A 17,644-nucleotide genomic window follows, 5' to 3' on the forward strand; every position below is an offset into this window, starting at 1 on the left:
TTGGACTTTTGTTGGCTTATTAAAGCGACCCTCAGAAGATAGTCTTTGTACCTAGACATTTTATGTAATACCTGGCTTCGTTTTCTCTCTTACTCAGTCTCCCTCCCCCCCCCATACATGTGCATGTGTGCGCATAAACCGCTTTGTGGACTCCTAAATTTTTTTGTTATTATTGCCAGAATTTTAATTACAGGGCTTTCCTATGATCTCATTTTAGAGCCATTTTTAGAAGTGTGGCTTAACGGATTGTCTTCCAAAGTATTAAGCGATGCTTTTTTAGCCTATTTCAATGTATGAAGACGTTTGCAACCCTTATTATCTTCCTATAATAACTTTTTATTGTATTTTCTCCTTCTGTTTGTTTGTTTATTTTGTGGCACAGCTGTGCTACTTCCCAAGTGTGGTCCTGTGGGAGACAGTTGGTTCTTTTCCATCCCACGATGTATTTCCCGGAGATTGAGCCCACAGTCAAGTGCCTTGTACCTGCACTGAGCCACCGCACCTACCCCATTCTCCTATGTTAATAAAAATGATATCTACCAGTTTCTTTTAAGTTATGGCACATGGTGCTGCATGCCGCTCTGGCAGGAGAATCTTGAGATCAAGGCCAGCCTAGGATACATAGTGAAACCCTGTCTCACAAACGAAAAGAACTAAAAGTCATGTGCCTTTCAGAATGTGGTTGAATAGTCATTTTTCATATTATTAGTATTTGATAAATGCATCCACTTTTATAAAGCTGACGCTGCAAGGTTTTGGGGGTTGCCAAAAGCCTGGTGGGAACTTTGGCCAAGGTGTTCCCATGGCCATCTGGAGAAGAATGAATTTGTGCTGGCAGAGTTACAGGGGCATGCCTTATCTTGCTCGGTCATGGAACAATAGTTGGCTTCTGCCTCTATAAAGACAGTGTTCAACCGCAGAGATTAAGTTTATCATCCCAGGGGTTACATGAAGTCTCTCACATACTCGTCCAGGACAAGTATTAGATTCATTTCTCTCCTGCCCCCTGTAATGGGCCAGCCTGCCCCCTCTGATGGGCCAGCCCGCCCCCTCTGATGAGCTAGCCCACCAGGCTTCCCCTGCACTAGTCTCTGCCTGGTGCATGCTTGTCACCTGGCTAAAGATTTGAGTAAGGTTCTAAGAGATCACTTTTGGGATTTCATAAGCTTTGACAGAGCAAAATATCATGCAATAGAAATCCCATAACATTCATTTCTTTGGCTACAATCCTTGTTTACAAAAATGGCAAGAACTTATTATGTTTTATTTCTTTAAGCCAGTTGGCTGCTCTTCCTGATTTGCCATAAACTCCAAATTTTGACCCATCAATCTTCTTTTTCTGGGTTGGAGCTTAAGTACGTTTCTGCCTGTGTACTCACTGGTCACAGACCAGTACAGCCCTGGTTCTGAAGATACTTAACCTCCCTTGTAGATAGCTCTCCTTTTGGCTCACCCGCCCCCCCATGGAAATTTATTCTTCTTTCTCTGGTGTCAGTTTTGCATGCTGCACTCAGCCCTCAACCCCCACCCCCCACCTTTGGGCACCAGTTCTTGACTCTTCCATACCCACCTTCATTTCCTTCCATGGTCAATCAAAGAGAACTTCAGGAGCTTACACACTGACATGTAAACTGGTTCCCTGTCTACAAATATTTACGTGGAAGATGCATTTCACACTTAAAGGGGTTTGAGAAAGGCTTCTTTACATTGCATCAGACCTCTGGTCTCAAAACAGAATTGAGTGTGGAAGTGGGTTTAAGAGACATGTATGTATAGCTTGTCTCGTGTGTGTGTGTGTGTGTGTGTGTGTGTGTGTGTGTGTTTCCTTGTCTTGCCCGTGTCGCCATCACAACCCTGGAAATTCCTCCTCAGAAACAACTGATAGCCACTCTGCCAGAAGAGTCACAGAGTTACACATGTTTCCTTTCTCTCTCCCTCGCTCTTTAAAGTGTCTGTCACTCGGCTCCTTGAAGGAACGAAATGTACCAGTGTCATTTTCTGTTCAAATAACTCTCCTAGAGGAATCATAAACTTCTCCCCTGGACCTGAACAAATATCTGTTGCCTTTAATGGAACTCTTTTCCTTGCCAGAACAGTAACCTCTCTTGATTTACTCCTCAGTCTGTATGAAAAACCGGAGTGACCTAATTCTGCTTCAATTTTCTGTGCTCGTGAGGACGCTAAATGAGTCTCCTGCAGTCAGGCAAGATTACATCTTGCTGCTGTTTTGGGAAGTTTAGAATCCTGACTCTCTTTATCGGACTTCCTGCTGAATCCCATTGAAGGGGAGATGAAATTGTCTGGAGAGGAGCATTATTTAAAACGAAGATTTCTATTAAGCACAACAACAACAGAGATAGTTTTGTATGCTTACCCTCCCCCAACGCCCCCCCCCCACGTAACTTTGCCACCCACCCCGTGTGCCACATCGAGTATATATTATTTCACTGTAAAATCTCCTCCCCCTCTTTTCTTGAGTTTGCACTTTGTACTTCATACTTCTTCCATACAAAAAGAGATTCTTCCGTGTCAGGAAGTCTTGAGATGCAATGATAAACCATTTCTCCTTCGGAGAAGCAGTCACGACAGGGAGAAGTGCACCCCTGGCTCTTACCTGCTGCAGTGGCCCAGGTCCTCAAACTCCATGACCACCAGCCCGCCCCCACTCCTGGGTCCTCATGTCCCTCTCTTCCCTCCAACTTCCCATCCAGCTCAGTGTGGGCTAGCCTCAGCACCGTTAACCCAGATGTCCTGTCGGCACTGTTTGTGCCCTAGAGCCTGTCCTTTGGCAGGAGGAACCAGAAGCTGTCATTCCTAGAGTTTAGTACCCGACTCGCTGTGTCATACCAAACCAAAATACATAGGAGGGGTTTACATTCTAGGATACTCAAACACATGGAGTCTAGGATGTAGCATAATGGAACTGTGGGTAACACCATCTTCTGCCACTGCAATAGCTAAGTCCCTTTAGTGTGATCTTGATAATAAGATTACAAAGCAAAGTGATTTTAAATGTAAAAACTTGTTTCAGCTTTACTGTGTGTTTGTGTGTTGCCTATTTAGACATTTGGGGCTACATAGGTAGATGGGGAAAACCAATTGGATAATCCATGTAACGTAGATTTTGATTTTTGAATTCTTCCATTTCTGGCTCTATGATGCCGTCTTAGTTAGGGTTTCTTTTGTTGCTACGAAACATCATGACCAAAATGCAAGCTGAGGAGGAAAGGGTTTGTTTATTGGGCTTATACTTCAGCATTGCTGTTCATCACTGAAGGAAGTCAGGACAAGAACTCAAAACAGGGTAGGATCCCAGAAGCAGGAGCTGACGCAGGGACCATGGAGAAGAGCTGCTTACTGACTTGCTTCCCCTGGCCTGCTCAGCCTACCTTCTTATAAAACCCAAGACCGCTGCCCAGGGATGGCACCACCCACCATGAACTAGGCCCTCTCTCAAGGATCACTTAATGAGAAAATACCTTACAAATGGATCTCATTGAGGCATTTCCTCAACTGAGGCTCCTTCCTCTGTGATGAGCCTTGCTAGTGTCAAGTTGACACACAAGACCAGACAGTACTTTCTTCAGTTTCCTCTTCAGTAAGATGGGGCCACTACAGCATTTATTTGTGTGTGCCTGTGTGTGCGCGTGTGTGTGCGTGTGTGCATGCATGTGTACGTGTGTGTGTTGAGAATTCAAAATTGTTCTTTACATGTTGACATGCACTTAGTACAGTAAGTATTTAGTGGGTTAACTTATCACTAACTTTAATAAAAGTTAGTTTTTCAATTCTATTTTCAAACAGTTTTGTCCCGAAGCTGGGGGAGGGGTTTATTCTAAAACTAGATTTCAGTGATGTGGATTTATAAAAGTAAGGCTTGAAACCGGTTTATATGTGTCAGAGTCACAGCAGCCAGGGACCAAAGAGAGAGCCGCTTTTTATTCTCTAGTCTGCCTTCATTAGGAGGAAGTACTTGCAATTACATTTTTGATGGTGTCTAAAATGAGAACCCCCAGCATCCTTTTCAGGAAATGCTATTCACTGCTGCCCCTGATTTTTGCAGATGCCCAGTTTGCTGTCTTTTCTCAAACAAGAACTGCCCAGAGGAAGTGGATGTGGTTGGCAGGGCTCTCTCGGAATGTCTCTAGCTGGCTCCCTTCTGCGGCCTAGGTTTCTCGAGCTGTGCTTGCCATTCTGCTGTAGCTGCTATAGTCACTGTCACCTCAAAACAGAAGGAAGAACTGTGGCCGTGGCTTTGCATGCCATGGCAGGCTGGGATAGGGTGGCTAGCCAGACTGCCTCTGTCAAGCAAGGACTTCTATTCCCACTCCCCCATCCCCTCGATGTAGTATGAGGTTCCTTTCCAGGCCTTAGAAGCTACATAGAAGTTCAGAGTGTTGAGTAGTATGAAGTGTCTGTCTTCCAGAATTCAAAGGTGGCTGTTTTTGGTTAGCATTAGAAAATCCTATTGGCTCCCCAAAAAGATAGCTGAGCAGGTAAAGGCATCCCGGGATGCACATGAGAACTGACATTTACAAGCTGTCCCCTTCTGTCCATATGTGCACTGTGGCGTGTGCACCACCACCCCAACTCCCCATAATTAAGTGAATGTAAACTCATTTTTTTCTTTTAAAAAAAGAAAACCTAGTTGGAGGTCAGAAATCGGCTGTCAGTGTGTGGAATACATGAACCTAAACCTAAAGCTGTTGTTGGTTCTAGAAGAGTAAACCGTAATGTAGATCTCCGCTTGCTCCCACCGCCCTCTTTATTTTCTCCTTCTAGACTTCAGGCTCGCATAGCTCACAGGATACAAGAACTGGAAAGTCTGCCTGGCTCTTTGCCACCGGATTTACGAACCAAAGCAACGGTGGAGCTGAAAGCGCTTCGGTTACTCAATTTCCAGCGTCAGGTAATACCTTTTCCCCCAGTGAGTCCGAGGTGTCGGAAATCGATGTAATTGTTCCTAAAGCGGGATCCATGAGGATCCATGAGCTTCCGCGACTCTGCTCGATGCTGTTTTGAAGCTCGGAACTTAGTAAAAGAGCATGTCTTTAGACTGACGGCTCCTAGCTGGAAGTAACGAGTAGGAACCACACTCTTCTTTCCCCCTTCTGTATAGCAGAAACATTTTTCCTCCTGTACTATAGTGTACAACATCAGTTATTGCATGTTGGTACTGCGGATGAAAACCGTGACAACAGATTGTGGAGAGCTGTGACTTGCCTTCATGGCTCCAAGGAAAACCAAGGAGGCGGTAGATGGATAGTATTCCTGGCAAACCCAGAAACGCAGAGCAAGCCATGACCCCAGAAACAGAAAATACGATAGTCTCTTTCCTAATCACAAGCCCATGTTTGTAGAAACACACACACACACACACACAGAAAGCAGCTCCGTTATCTTAATCATTCATTAAAACCTAACTCAGGGACACTTGGTCACATCGGACCCACTCACACGCTGACTAATTAGTGAGTTGCCAACTCCTAGAGCTCACTATTGAAATCTGGTGTAATGATCTGTTTTTCTGATTTCTGAATCGGTAGGCATGTAGCGAAATAAAGTAGAACTAATTTTTTCTTGGCTGAGTTTTGTCCAAGTGTGCCAGTCCCCACCCACAGATTGCCTGTCTAAACCAAAGGGGACCAGGAGCACCTCCTGTCAATCAGAGGGGTCGTGCTAAAGTGTGGGGCATGCAGAATGACTTGTTCATGGGCGAGCATGGTCTGTGGGAAGATCTGGCTGAAATCACAAGGCCACCGTCTACGGACTGGAGTACACAGTTGACTTCCTGGGGTGGCATGTGCTGGAAGGTCATCTGGTATCGGTGCTGTTGGCTAGGGGTTTCAGAGAGCAGATTTCAGGTTAAATGTAAAAAGAAGAAGAAAGAGAAGGGTCCATTACATCTCAGTTAGAGGAAACTTTATCTTAGGAATGAATAAAGAGCCTGGCGCATTTGTCAAACGCCCGTTAGAGCATGCGTTCTCAAGCATGAGATGTGATTCCCTGTCCCGCATTCCCGGTGCTCCCTAGTTTTTGTTTGACATTACTGAAAAGTCTATTATCTGCGAAGTTTCCTGGGTACATGCAACTGACGCCAGGTTCAACTGAGCCATTATTGTAATGTGGCCCTCCAAGTTCCCGGTGCCTACTGCCATGTAATATGGTTACATTGTTTATGATGAGAATCTAACGCAAGTCCAGGATGCAACATAAGATTTAAACACTAAAGAACATCATTACAGAGAGGGCAGAAACCCGGACTGGCGTTTTTCCATCACTTATTAATTAGAAGTTATGAATTCACGTTGGAGTTTCTGCTGTTACTTGGAACATGAGTAGATGGGAACTCTCTTGTTCTTCTTGTAGATCAGCAAGAGAATGATACTATGACAGTTAAAAAAGATTAAAAGGTTGATCGGCTAACTAACATCATTACTATAATTAAATGAGATGAATAACTTTATTTCTAACCCAGCGTAGCATCCTCATTTTTTTTTTTTTACTGTTACAGCACTAAAATTGTTTTTGAAGTGAATTATGAGGAAAGAAGGTTTATACTGTCTTTAAAATTACCATGTAAATTTGCACAATTTCAGTTCTTGCTTTTAGTAATAGCCAACTGCAACTGGATTGAGAAAAATTCATTAAGGCCCCTTTCTGTTTCCACCGAGTTGAGGTCGGGGCCCAGGACCTGGCTTCTGTCTCGGGGATTCGCTAACTGCCCTTCTCCTCATAGCTGAGACAGGAGGTCGTGGCTTGCATGCGGAGGGATACCACTCTGGAGACAGCCCTCAACTCCAAAGCGTACAAGAGGAGCAAGCGCCAGACCCTGCGCGAGGCACGCATGACAGAGAAGCTGGAAAAGCAACAGAAGATCGAACAGGAGAGGAAACGCCGGCAGAAGCACCAGGTCCTTAGACCTTCGCATCCCCTTCCTATTCAGAGGTGGCCCTTGTGGGTAGTGGTCAGGGTCAGGATGTTTGCCAAGTTGGGACGGCGGGGTGGGGGATCTGTGGGTATGTCATCGAACAGAAAGTTAACGGTGGAGTTTTAATAAGACAGAAACGTCATTTTAGAGATGCAAGAGGGCCCTGCTTTGCTTTGAGTTGCTATGATAAAACACTGACGAAACAACCTGGGGAGGAAAGGGGTTATTTGACTGCAGGTCCATCATTCAGGGAAGCTAAGGCAGGAACTGAAGGAGGGACCGCGAAGGAGCACTGCTTACTGGCCCCACCCCTCCTCCTTCTCCCTGTCCCTCCCTGCATATAAGGTGGTGTGCCTTGTGCATGCCTGATACCCACAGAGGCCAGAGGCAGCTTTGGATTCCCCTGGAGCTAGAATTACAGATGGTTTTGAGCAACAGTGTTGGTGCCGGGAATCGAACCTGTACCCTCTAGAAGATGAACAAGGGCTCTTTATTGCTGAGCTATCTCTCCAGCCCCCAGCAGGAACTTATTTTTCTATAGTATTCTGGGCTCTTTGAAGGGAGCCCAGTTGGAGGATTCACAGGGGTAGGACTTCAAGAGCATTCGTTTCTCCGGGCTTGGAAACATTGATGTGGGATTTGATTTTGTCTCATGATGGTCTTACTGTGCTTAATCTTGTGCCCAACTTAGCTTCCTTTTGAAGAAAAAAAACGAAAGGAAAGAAAAAAAAATGAAAGATTTTAGTGTAAGTAGGGTACATATTTTCCCTCTGTCTGAAAAGTGAGTTCAGATTGCATATGGCGATTTCAGCTTTGTAGAAACTTACTTTGCATCACGTTCTAAATTTAAGTTGGAGCAGAAGAAATATGGTTTTCCCTGGAAATGCCCAGAACCCTCATGTTTATTTCAGGGAGATGGAACAATGGGCTATAAATTTTTTCATTGATGTTTTATAGGTCAGCCTTTGTCCTTGCTTTTTCCATTTCAGATGACCACACCCTTGAGGTGAAGGTGGCATCTCTTCCCTAGGTTTACAATGTACAGATGAAGGAAGTCTTTCTTCCCACCAGCTCATAACCCAGTTAGTCTTTCCTTTTCCCATTTTTGAATGTCCACACCCTGGATTGAAGGCAGCCATTCTTTCCTAGGCTACAATCACACTAGCCCATAGCCCATACCCTGTGCTGCAGAGGCTCCAGGGAAGGCCCCCATCATCCATAGGTTCCGTACTTCGATGATGTCAGTGCATGCTGCAGCATCTTCAGTTGTGCAGATCCTTCCCTGCAGAGTGGACCAAAGCATCCCTTTCTCCCTCCTGTGAACCCTGTAGGAATACCTGAACAGTATTTTGCAGCATGCGAAAGATTTTAAGGAATATCATCGGTCTGTGGCTGGGAAGATCCAGAAACTGTCCAAAGCAGTGGCTACTTGGCACGCTAACACGGAAAGGGAGCAAAAGAAGGAGACAGAGCGGATTGAGAAGGAACGAATGCGGAGGCTGATGGTAAGGGCCCCTTGTGAGACTGGGAAGGTCCTCTGCTGGCATCTCTCTGCATTGAGAATGTGACACAAGGCATCAAGAGAAGAAAGGGAAGCGGCCTGTCTGTCTGTCTGTCTGTCTGTCTGTCTGTCTGTCTGTCTCTCTCTCTCTCGCACACACACACACACTCATAGGAGTCTGAACTTCTGGAGGGTAGAACTTTTTGTCTTTTCTCCACAGTGTGCCTAATAATCCAGGGTTGTACTTGAGGAGCCATAGTTTTGTGCCCTAGGGTACCATCATCATCTACTTACACAGCTTCTCAAAGAAAGGCAGGAGCTGTGTTTTGCAATCCCACCAGGAAGAATGGCAAATGCAGTCCTTTAAACATGCGATATATTTGAGATGAACAGCTAAGATTTTATTGTGAATGAATAGCTTACAAGGTTATATCATTGAATCCAAGATTCATACTCATTCTTTTGCCTCCCCCTCCCTTGGCATTCTTTTTTTTTTTTTTTTTTTTTTTTTTTTTTTGGCAGCCCCAAAGTTGTTTTACCTCTTTACTTGCGCAGTTAGGTTTGAATGGATCTGCCTGCAGACACGGGCAGGTTTAGGCCATTGGCCCAAGAGTTGGGTTTTACTGACCACTTGTATCTGGAATTGGACAGAGCACACACAGAATTCCCGAGTGGGTCAGAGTAAGCCTCACCTCCTACATTCAGTTCTTGAAGTTCTTAAGACATTGTCTCCCTTGCTGGGGTCCTAGTCGGTATATCATTTTTGTTAGTTTGGGGGATTCCTGACGGTAAACACCATTTGAGGTGTTCCAGAGTCTCACCACCTTCCACCCCACTCTCCGTTTCTGTGAATACTGTCAACAGTCTTTGCTCGAGTTAGGGAGACTATTGTGTAGTAAGCCAAGCAATCAACAGGCAAATTTGCCTGATTCAACCAAAGGAAAGCTGTATTAGAACTCCAGCAACAGATTGGTTTGACACTAATGATTAAGCATTTGCAAATCATTAATTTTTGCAATTAAATGATGGAATATACAGATAATAGAGAAACTGAAGGGTTTTTTTTTATCACTCTTTCTTCAAGTGAGATCAACCATAGCCAAAAGCAATTAGAGTTATAATAGCATTGGAGTTCGTGCTCATTCACAGGGCAGACAGCAGCTAGACTGAAGAGCAATGAAGCCACTGTCGCTCCGCCATGGGCTGGAGTGACACCCTACAGCCGAGTCCCCGAGCTGGGACAGAGCCACCTCTTAGAGATTGTACGGTGTTCTCTTTTTATTCAGGCGTCATAGAAAAGTATTTCGGAATGCTCTTTCTCTGGGCCGTCTAAAAGAAATTTCTCTCTAAATGGCTCAGAGGACATCACAAGTTTCCTTCCACTTGATCTCATCGTGTTATTTAGTGGGAGAAGGAGGTGGAAATGATGGGGTTTGTTTTCTATCTCAGTAGAACCAGAGGTCGGGACCTAAATGGCTTGTCTCCTTCCTCCTAGGCTTGTTAATTAGCACATCGGGTTTTACATTCATCTTGAGCAGTTCAAGAAGCCCGGAACACGAAAGGGCTGACTTAAAAGTGTGTGATCACATCCCTCACACAGTAGGGTTCTGTGTGATAATTTTGCTGCAGACTTTAGAGTCACGGGCCCAACATGTTGCATGTTTCTGTTTGCCAACTTGTAGACTTCACTGGTAGCTGGTGTAGTCTGGCTCATCCGGTTGGTTCTACGTATCATCAGATTGAGGTTGTGAACAGTAGAGGGGAGTGTGAGGTGGACCTGTGGGTGTCCGCGCATCATGGTCTCATCCTTCTCTCCTTCCTGAACAGGCTGAGGACGAAGAGGGCTACAGGAAGCTCATTGACCAAAAGAAAGACAGACGCCTAGCGTACCTACTGCAGCAGACTGATGAGTATGTGGCCAATCTGACCAACCTGGTTTGGGAGCACAAGCAGGCCCAAGCTGCCAAAGAGAAGAAGAAGAGGAGGAGGAGGAAGAAGGTGAGCTCTGAGCTCTTCTTCCTGACATGTTTAGCCTGAGATGTATGCCCAAAGACTGGCTTTGGATGAGTATTGCTTTCTGATAAGAACCACTTCTAACTTACGGGAGGTTTGGATTGCTGACTTGTGGTAGTTGTGTAGATTAGTAGGGTGTAAAAGTAGGTGATGTATTAGAGAAGAGGGTATACAAGGATTATTGTAGTGGAAGTTCACAGTCTATGTTGCCTCTGTTTAACACAGTGTAACATTTCAAATCAAGTATACAGAGTCAGGAGAAAAAAGAATATAAGACACAAATGAGTAGTGTATAGTTTTAATGCCAGGGTGTCAGGGACTTCTAAGTTAGGAGAACGGAGTAAAAAGTTAAGAAGAAAATGTAGTGCAGAGACAGTAGGAAGCCAAGGGTAGACACTTGAGAAATCTTCGGGATGCTCTGGACACTCACACATTTCAGTCTGTTTGGACAGATGAAAATGTTGGAAGTTTTAATTCGGTTCTTTTGTCCTGGTATCACAATAAGGTAAGCATATTGACATCAGTTTTATTAGTTGTAAAGACAAGGACAATCTCATGTTAAATATAGCCTAGTTGTCATAAGAGGTGACCGACAAAACTCAGTATTCTGCTCTGCAGACGTTTTGTCTTTATTCAGTAAGTGGCTGAGTATGGACCAGGAAATCTACATCTTCTTGGATGTTGAAGTGTCCCGTCAGCGTCCCACTGATAGAGGAGGGCTCAGCATCCTAAAAGAAGAATATATCCTCTGTATCGAAAGTCTGCAGACACTTCCCTGGCATTGTGTTTCGAGCAATCTTACATGGCATTTAGGTTGCCTGGGGTAGCGTACGTAGTCACGAGAGGATTAAAGTGTGCAGGAGGATGCAGGTGAGTGACATGGGAACACTGACATTTGCCCAGGAAAGTTGTGCATCTTCAGTCTCCACAGACTTAGGTCTCCTGGAACCATTGCCTGGTGGCTACTGAGGCACAAACAGCTGCGTTTCAATCTCACAGTAACTTCTGTACACACATCAACAGAAACCGTTCATTAGAACTGTGAAAACGGGGGGAGGGCCGTTGGCAGCATTGAATCATTTACTCTCTACACTGAATAATTGAACAGAATGTTTTTCAAGAAAATATAATTAATTTCACGGCTTCTGAATTCTCATACCTGTTTCATAATTAAGGAGGAGGAATAGATGATTGAGACGGCCCCCTCTTGTACCTGATTCTCTTCGTCTGAGATAGCTCACCTTATTGTGCAGCGGGGAACGGATGACTCGCTGCTTGGATTTAGACATACCACTGAGAAGTACCCCATTTTCTTGTTAGGGTAGCCTTATAGACTTCCCAGAACTTTCAGAGCCAGTGAAAGGGCTCAGAGGGAAGCTGATACGGTGCTGGAATATCCTGTAAGCAGACCCCATTCCAGGACAGTTCCAGTTTTTCCTGCTCAGCAGAGGTTGTCGCTGTTAGTGTTTGTAGCATTAAAGTTCTTTATATTTCCTTGTGATTAAAAGCTAATGGCCCAGATTTGAGCTTCTGGTTTATAATTAATAGATTCCTGCTGTGAAATTAGATAGTCACATCACCACAGGCAAAGACAGAAATGATTGAGTGGCCACAGTCAGGCCGATATTTCTGCACTGTGTTGTGCAGAGTGGGGATCTGTAGCAGGCTTCTTGGTTCTGCTTATTCTAGCAGGCCTACTGATGGGTGGCTGGACTTCCTGGCCAAAAGTCCTTTCTATCTTACGCTTTCATTTGTCAGCTCTTAGATAGGAGCCGAGGGAGTGTGCTGGAGAAAAAAAAAAGTGTTGCAGCCACTAATTAAGCTTGTTCCCCAAATTAATATCTTCACCTGTGACGATATGAAAAAACTGGAAGTCAAACTGGAGGTAAGGCCTGATTACCTGGCAAAGAAATAACAGATACCAAGGCAGCAACTGTCCACTGAGAGCTCTGGGCATCTCCCCGTGTTGGTCCCACTTCACTTGACCGCTGTGAAGGATGTTTATTTCCAGCTGCCTTCTGTGTGCTTTCAGGATGTCAGGATGACCGGCACCTGGATGCCCTTTGTCTTCAGCAGGGCTCTGTTACCTTCCTAGATGGTCTCTCAGCAGAAGTGGGATGGATAATGGTAAAAGAAAGGGAGGAAAGGGAGGGAGGGGGAGCATGGGAAGACAAGGCTTTTCCTGGACGGGACTGTTTCCTCCCCTGGAAAGGTTAAAGACTGCTCAGAGTAAAGTCGATAGTTCCAGATGTTCCTTTATTGGACAACAAAGGAAGGGGTTGCTTTTAAAAACTGTTTATTTGACCCTTAGTGTTATCTGGAGTTCTCCCCTAGACAGAGTGAATAATTGAGAGTCACCAGCTTCTCTGTGGTGGAGGGAACATCAGAACTTTGGCTGTAGGCTGTGCTCCCAGCGTCTCCCCACTGTAAGCTGCAGAGTTTGCCCCCAGAATCTCCCCCACTGTAAGGTGTGCCCCCAGTGTCTCCATGGGTTTAGATCATATGCTGTCCCTGTTTACAACCGTGAAAATTAAACAAGGCACCAATGCACTTTTTACTTCGAGAAAGCCTGCAGTAGTCAGTGAAGTCATAGCCATAGGCCAGAACTGGTTGCAGTGAAGATGCAGGCAACTAAAGGACTGAGATTGAAGAGGAGCATGGCCGTCCCTGTAGTCTGATTGGATAAGGATTACTTTCTACTTTCAGTGTTAAACTAGTATCTAGTTGGACTTTTTTTTTTTTTTCCTTTCAATTTTAATCGCCCAGCATAACAGATCCTTGGCTGTTCTTGGAGGATTCCCTCTTCAGTGTTGCTCATGAATAATAGGGTTGGCTCCCCGTAGCACACGTCTTGACCTTGTTAATTCAATTCTCTTCCCCATTCGGTGCACTTCTATGAAGTGTCTGTTTATAAATTACTTAGAATCTTCTCATTCTCAGCCTTGCCTTTCTTTATTGACCTTGGAATCGAAGAGAAAAAAAAAAGTCAATTCTGTGTCTATACCTAAGGGTCAGAGGAGAAATACATTTTCAATATTGAGCTTGTGTGTTATGTGAAAGCAAGTGCTGCATTTGGGGCGAATGCTGCCGTGAGCATTCTGCATGGCCTTGAGGGTCCTGCTTCACCAGGGTGGTCACAGATATACCTCAGGTGGCTACCAGGAAGCAAAAGATAAAAAAGGTGGGGTTAGATAAAACCACCAAGCTTATACAAACAGGGTTGTGCATGCCCCCCCCCCCGCCCCACATCACAACAGCATGTAGCCTCTAAAATTCAGAGCTGCATAAGAAAGTGTTTGCATACGAATTTGCTGTTAGTCCCTTGTAGGGTATATCATTAAAAGATGTATTATAGAGTACTCCTGTCTGTTACCCAGCAAAAGGGTCCCCTTTAGTTTGATTTCTGTTGCTGTGATAAACCCATGACCAAAAGCAGCTTAGAGAAGGGAAGGGTTATTTCTGCTGACACAGCCAGATGACACTCCACTATTGAGGGAAATCAAGGCAGAAACTCAAAGCTATAGAAGACTACCGCTCCTTGGCTCTACTCTGCTAGCTTTCTTATACAGACAGCCCTGTCCCACCTTCTAAGGGATGGTACCGCCTACAGTGAGCTGAGCCTCCCCACATCAGTCAAGAAAGTCTCTCTCAAGGATGTGGCCACAGACTGAACTGGACTGTCCCTCAACTGAGACTCCTTTTCCCCAGCCTACTCTAAGTTGTATCGAGTAGACAGTAAAAGCTAAGCAGGACAAGGGCATAGAAATACTTCCCCTGCCCCAGCTCTGTTGCGAGGCTTATGTAGCAGCTTTATCTAAAGCATTTGGAGCCCTTGCTGGCACACAGTGGTGCTCAGCAAATAGCGGTTTGCTACATCAAGCAGTCTTGTGACAAACGGATGCAATGAGGTTGAGATACACTTGGTTTTTCCATATGTTTTGTTTGTTATGCTATTGAAAACCAAGTCCTGGTCTGGGGAGATGGTTCAGCAGTTCAAGGCCCTTGTCTCCAAGCCTGGTACGGATTTGGTTGATCCATGGTGGAAGCAGGAAACTAATTCCTGCATTGTCCACTGGCCTCCATGTATGTGCTTGATGCATGTGTGCATGCACACACACACTTGATTTTGTTTAATATAGTAAATTGAAAAATAAAGACTATTTTTAACCTGCATATTTTGTGAGTTTGGATAAATAAATTGCTCACTTATTTTTCTGCTTGTTTTTATTTATTTTTTAACAACAAGGTCACGTCTAGCCCAGGCTGGCCTTGAACTTGTTACATAACCAAGGGTGACCTTGACTTCTAGTGCTTAAGTGCTAGGATTGGTGACAGGGACCAGCTTGGCCAGCTGATTCTGTTGTGTTTTTTTTTTCTTTTTAATGGAGGATTGGTTGTATATAAGTAGAGGCTGTCTTTTAGGACAGTGACAGATACCTTGGTTATTGGGACCTGTAGAAAGGGCACGAAGATTTATTATTTTGGCAGACTCTGCTGGTCACAAAGCTCACCAACAACTTCTTCAGAGGGAATTTTCTGATTTGCGTGACCTTTGCTTGAGAGCCTTTTCTGGTGATCATAAAGAATTTCCCATCCTGCCTTGGGCATAGTTTTTGCATAAGCTGTGGTCAGAAGCTCTTGCGAGAGGTACCCCCACCGAGAGTGCTCAGTTCAGTTGTCCTGCTTCAGCATCTAGAACTATTTGACGCCTAGCAAAAATTCAATATAAAGTTCTCCCTTCAACCTCTTTCAGGAGGGGTATGCTAGTGGAAATAACATCCTTGTTGGGTGTCTTTGATGTGTCTTGAAACCCCGTGCTATTAATGGACATGTGCTGTAGCCAGACATGGACTCAGGACTGCCAGGTAGTGCTTTCTTCATGCGTTTGCCTTATTTTGTTCTGTTGTTACGGACACATAGGATGTTAGCTTTCCTTTCCGGCAGTCCTCATACAGCATTTGGTTTTGTTTCTTTCCGGCCCCCGCTGTTCTCCTTTCATCCTTTTACATTAGAAGGGAGGATCGCAGTATGAGAGAAAACATGGCAAATTTCAATCTTGCTGAGTGACCTCAGTATAATCAATTTTCAAAGTCCTTTTATTCGTTCTTCTTCCCCATAACCCATCTCCCATCCGCTCTTATAAGTACAGCTCAAGGTTGCTGTACATTCAAGGGGAGAACTTTCTTGACATGGTACATTATTCAGTACAGTGATTGGAAATGTGATTTTTAACCGTTTTCTATATTAAACACAACCATCAAAGCCTGCTGGTATGATTGTCAGCGAAACAGAATAATGTCGTTGAAATGTTTGCTGCAAATTCAAGTTACTCCCAGCTTTTTCCGATTGTTTTATCTCTACTCTTTCCCTAGAGATTCTGTGGTTGATTGCAGCTTTTCCTTCCAAGACCCCATAGGTGGATCAAAGCGACGTAGTCAGTGCTGCCTGTGTGGGTGTAAGGACTGTTTGGTGAGCAGCAAGCACACCGTCAACGCGATCCCATTCATCTGGTCAGTTCAGTGTCAAAAATGGGTGAAACCAGTTTAAACCCGAGTCCTGTTTAACTGGCTTGACCACTTACCTGAGTCAAATGTTCAAATTGGTTTTCTCTGCACAACGCCACGCAGGCAGTGTGCAAATGCCTGCTAATTTGATATTCCCGGGCATTTTTTTTTTATTGCCTGAGTACCTGTCTCGGGGCTCAGAGGCCCACTTAAATGACAGGAAAAATAAACCAAGTGGTTCCTGAAGCTTCCTTTCCAGAAAAGCAGCGAATGAGCCCTTAAGGCGCCCTCACGTTTAGACGCTGCTCCAGCACGCTGTGGCGATACCTGCTGAGGGAGAAAATGGCTTCTTTCATAATTTGACTGTAAGACAGCTGACTGAAGCTGTCTGTAGCCTCTGTGTCGTCTTCTAAACAGACTGCCCCACTGAAGTCTGTCTTCTTGAGTTCAGCTGACAAGGATTTTCCTACTTCTGGGCGTCCCTCCTCTGGTAGCCCTACTCCCCGTTTTATATGCCCCCCAAATGGAAGGCGCATTCCCGCTCTGTTTGTGGACATCCTAAAGCGGAGAGTGTAAATTGACATGGGCCTTGGCAATTGGGAGCCCGCATCTGTTTGAGTCTTAGTAATTTTTGGTAATGAGTAATCTTTAGTTGGGAGTAATTTCCATCACACATCTCCCCTGACATGAGTAGGTTAATTATACTTCCATTCCACGCATAAGCATAATGAGTTTGCAGCGTTTTGTTAGATAGGAAGAAGCCTACAGGGCTCCTTTGGTCTTGACTAATGAATGGACCGCAGTGGCTTAGTTTGATTTGTTTGTTTGTTTTTAGGGGGAGGGTGTTCTGAGACAGGTTTTCTCTGTGTGGTCTTAACTGTCCTGGAACTCACTTTGTAGACCAGTCTGCTCTCAGACTCACTGTCCCTGTGCCTGCCTCTGCCTCCCCCACCTGTCCCAGCTGGGATTAAAGGCGTGCGCCTCCACTGCCCGCCTACTTGGGTTTTCTGTTTTAATCAGCGGGGTTAAGTGTAGGCACCAGCCGGTAGTAGTAGAGCATGTGTGTGTGATTCCATGACACAGACAACTGCTTGAGAACATTTCTCAGGCGGTGGGAGTGCTGTCACTTCTGCCCCGTTTGCACCCAGCTGTCTCAGCTGGGACTCAGCGACTGTCCAAAGTCAGTTCCAACGGAAATGAACGTCACAATCTCTTGTGTCCATTTGTGAAAAGGGAATTTCGGGTTCGTTTTCTGTGTTGACATTAAAACATGAGTTTGGTGTGAGAGCATGGATTTCTGAAAGCGCTCCAGGTAGCCATCAGAAGCCCAGAGCATGATGGGAGGGGCTGGGGTCTCTCTCTGAAGAGCAGACTGCCACCTGGGTTCCAAGTCTCGTAATCGTGTGGCAGGATTGGGTCCAAGGACAGAGAGGGAGTGACACAGAACCCTAGTTCAGTGGTGACTCACGTGTGTTCTTAACCATTTTATCACTTGGGAATATTTTGGCTCCTAATTGCATCGATGATGATAAACCATGACAACAATAATAATACTATTAATTATGCAGTGAATGGATCCTAAGTGAAGCACATTGCTCACGATGGTAATTTCTTCACTTTTTTTTTTTTTTTTTTTTTGGTCTGGTAAATTCTCATTTAGTGATTCCTAAGTTCTGGACACCCTTGTGGGCATGA

General features: G+C 44.9%; 1 protein-coding gene across 5 annotated transcripts in view; it reads left to right on the plus strand.

Moving 5' to 3' along the window:
• Positions 1-17,644, plus strand: part of Smarca2 (SWI/SNF related, matrix associated, actin dependent regulator of chromatin, subfamily a, member 2) — a 170,199-nt gene that overhangs the window by 38,757 nt on the left and 113,798 nt on the right. For all 5 annotated transcript variants that reach the window (XM_013348059.2, XM_026781645.1, XM_026781644.1 and 2 more), the window contains exons 6-9: positions 4,783-4,909; positions 6,740-6,913; positions 8,263-8,436; positions 10,260-10,430. In XM_013348059.2, the coding sequence (XP_013203513.1) occupies positions 4,783-4,909; positions 6,740-6,913; positions 8,263-8,436; positions 10,260-10,430 (646 nt within the window). The remainder of the gene's footprint in view (positions 1-4,782; positions 4,910-6,739; positions 6,914-8,262; positions 8,437-10,259; positions 10,431-17,644) is intronic.

Source organism: Microtus ochrogaster, chromosome 8, assembly GCF_000317375.1.
Source record: "Microtus ochrogaster isolate Prairie Vole_2 chromosome 8, MicOch1.0, whole genome shotgun sequence".
NCBI classification, from domain to species: Eukaryota; Metazoa; Chordata; class Mammalia; order Rodentia; family Cricetidae; genus Microtus; species Microtus ochrogaster.